The sequence below is a fragment of the Apium graveolens genome, chromosome 3 (assembly GCF_009905375.1).
Source record: "Apium graveolens cultivar Ventura chromosome 3, ASM990537v1, whole genome shotgun sequence".
Taxonomy (NCBI): Eukaryota; Viridiplantae; Streptophyta; class Magnoliopsida; order Apiales; family Apiaceae; genus Apium; species Apium graveolens.
In genome coordinates, this window is record NC_133649.1 from 172,680,100 (window position 1) to 172,683,472 (window position 3,373).

Below are 3,373 nucleotides of genomic sequence, written 5' to 3' on the forward strand. Positions count from 1 at the left end.
GTAACTCTTGTCATTCATAAATTCTAACATCTATAGTACTTATAGGATCTTAAAAGATATTTTTTTATTTTTAATATTTAAAATTTTAAAACTCTAAAAAATTAGAAAAATAGATTGAGACGATATTAGAGCGCCACATAAACTCCCGCATATCCTCCTTTATATATATTGATATATATATATATATTGATTTTTAAAAATGAAATAAATAATTAAACAACATACTTCCCTAGAATTGTATGATGTACCCATTAAAAAGATGCTGCTAACAACCCCAAATACATACATTATAAACTAGATTAAGCAATAAACAAAAAACTGAAAAGGCTAAAAAAACTGTGCGTATGTTAGGTAGTGATGGGAATGATGCACACGAGCAGCTCCCCTTGTGTTGCACCACATGCAATCTCACAGTTATAACTTCATATAATATATCAATATCTTTCCCCCATTAGTTTTGTACGTATAACATTATGTAAGAACTAAGACCGTCACTTTTTATAGCCAAACTCACAATTTTCAAATCTATTTCGTTCGAGTCTCAACTGTGTATAATCATCAAGACCATCTACGGGGGTTGGTAGTCCACTTTGTTAGTTCAGATCACCTCTGAAGAGCCGCCTCTGCACGTGGCATGGCCACTTTGTCTTGTAAACTACAAAGCATTTTATAATTTATCCTATATAAATTCCTCTTGGAGCTTGGACATTCAAGTATCACAAGTAGAAATACAACTACAATGGCTTCTTACACTTCTTTCAACTCTGTTCCTTTTCTGTTCTCCTGTATACCATTACTACTGTTCTCCTACTTGTGTGTTTCAGAAGCACAAGGTACTCCACCTATTGCCAAGGGACTTTCTTTGAGTTTTTTCGACACAACATGCCCCAAGTTAGAGTCGATGGTCAGGAAACAACTTGAAAAAGACTTCAAAAAAGACATTGGACAAGCTGCTGGCTTACTTCGTATGCACTTCCATGATTGCTTTGTCCAGGTACCAGCTTAAATGTATAGCACATTCATGACTATTGTTAACTGAAGCTTTAAGTATTTGTACTTTTTATATAATGCAGACTGCTTTAACCATATAAGTATGTTGTCATTAACAATAAGACACTTCTCGAGTTAGAACAAATTAAAACCAAAAAACTCGTATAGGTTACATCATCCATTAACTGCAGCACTAGACCAACTCTTATGTTTCTTCTCCGAGTGATTAACTACATTTCTTGTAAATATTGAATTTTAAACTACGTTGCAGGGATGTGATGCCTCTGTGTTACTTGATGGATCAGCTAGTGGCCCAAGCGAGCAGGATGCGCCACCCAATTTGAGTCTGAGAGCAAAGTCTTTCGAGATAATTGATAATATTCACAGACAGGTGCACAAGCGATGCGGTGCGATTGTTTCCTGCGCTGATATAATAACTCTTACTGCCCGTGATGCGATTGTTTTGGTACATATTTCAATGCTTAATTATTCCCAGTTTTTGTTATTGATTAAGCAAGGGCGATTATTTATTTCTAACAAATGTAAAATGTTCATATGCTCGTCATTTCTTTAGTCCGGTGGTCCAGACTACAAAGTTCCATTAGGAAGGCGTGACGGACAAAGCTTTGCAACAACACAGGCCACACTAGACATTCTGGTTCCTCCTTTTGCCAATACAAGTGTCATCCTTGCTGCCCTGGCCAAGAAAAAACTCGATGCCACCGATTCTGTCGCGCTCTCAGGGGCACACACAATCGGGAAAGCTCACTGCAGTTCCTTCACGGACCGCCTGTACCCGCAAGACTCTACCACGGACCAGACATTTGCCAAGAACCTCAAAAACACATGCCCGCAAAATGCATCAGTTGATGGAACAACAGTCCAAGATCTTCGAACTCCGGATGTGTTTGACAACAAGTACTACGTTGATCTCATGAATCGACAAGGACTGTTTACATCGGACCAAGATTTGTATACAGATAGTAGGACCCGTGGCATTGTAACAAGTTTTGCAGTTAACCAGACCTTGTTTTTCGAAAAGTTTGTGATTGCCATGTTGAAAATGGGACAGATGGAAGTGGTGACAGGAACAAAAGGGGAGATTCGGGCTAACTGTTCAGTGAGAAACTCAGACAGTACGTTGCTGTCTTCTGTTGTTGATGTAGCTGCACAGGAATTGGAGCTATCCAGTTTGTAGGTTTTTTATTGGATTTCATGTACTCCTTAGTTTTCCTTGTTTTAAACAATACTTATTCCCTCAACTTGTATTCACTGCATGCAGCTTATTATAATAATTCGTGTGGTATAGCTGTGGCCCTGAGACTACGTTTTGCTATAATTATATAAACTTCGGTGTACAAAATGATAGAGAAATTGACACTATTGTTGTTATGCTTGGCAACTTAAAAAGATGTGCGAGACTTGACAGCTAACTCAGGACGCAAAATGCGAATATATAAAGAGTAATGCTAGATGCACAAAAGATGTTGGAAACGTAGATGGGCCGTGAACAAATAAATATATAAAAGGTTTGTATAACACAAACACACACCTGTATATATTAATAACAATAATAAGTTACAGCTTATATACTCTTGACACAAAAACACAAGGCTCCTACCTTTTTCTTGAACAAGGAGCTTCGGTTCTGGTTTTTTTTTCTCAACTACAACTCTTCTTTTTCTTTTCTTTGTACTTATTACAATACCTATTTGCAGCCTTTTTATAGGTTTGAACAAACATAAGGTTACATCATTGCTTACAGCATCATATTTATTATAACAACTAAACCGTGTATTGAGAACATATGCAGCCTACCTTTATTTGCTCCACAATTTTCTCCGCACCGTGTATGGATGCATGTGCTTTGGATTTTCCTGCCTACCATATTTCCAGGAAGCTGTATGTGTCTCTCATCTTATTCACACTTGTATTTTATTTATTATGTTTATGGAGAGTTTGACTTCTAACACTCTCCCTCAAACTCGACTTTCCATTCCAAGCTTCTTTTTCATTTTCTGAAATGTCTCTGGCTTCAATAGCTTCGTAAAAATATCTGCTAAATTTTCTTCGGTCTTGCAGTGCATCAGCTCCACGATTTTATCGTTCACTTGTTCTCGAATAAAATGATATTTAATATTTATGTGCTTGCTTCGACTGTGTGACACTGGATTTTTCGCAAGAGAAATAGTAGATTTATTATCCACATAAATTCTGATCGGACCTTCATTTGCAAGATTTAACTCGCCCAATATGTAGCCTAGCCATATAGCTTGACATGCGTATGCTGCTGCTGCCATGTACCCCGCCTCACATGTTGAGAGAGCAACTGTTTGTTGCTTCTTTGATGACCATGAAAATATCCCTGAACCGATATGAAAAG

The 3,373-nt window shown here is 37.4% G+C and overlaps 1 protein-coding gene across 1 annotated transcript; it reads left to right on the forward strand.

The window, feature by feature from the left end:
• The first annotated feature begins 518 nt into the window (after positions 1 to 518).
• LOC141710925 (peroxidase 12-like) lies at positions 519 to 2,646 on the forward strand. The gene is made up of 3 exons (XM_074513415.1): positions 519 to 994; positions 1,262 to 1,456; positions 1,565 to 2,646. Exons 1-3 carry the CDS (start codon positions 740 to 742, stop codon positions 2,186 to 2,188), a joined length of 1,074 nt encoding a protein of 357 aa, XP_074369516.1. The 5' UTR covers positions 519 to 739; the 3' UTR covers positions 2,189 to 2,646.
• Positions 2,647 to 3,373: the final 727 nt, after the last annotated feature.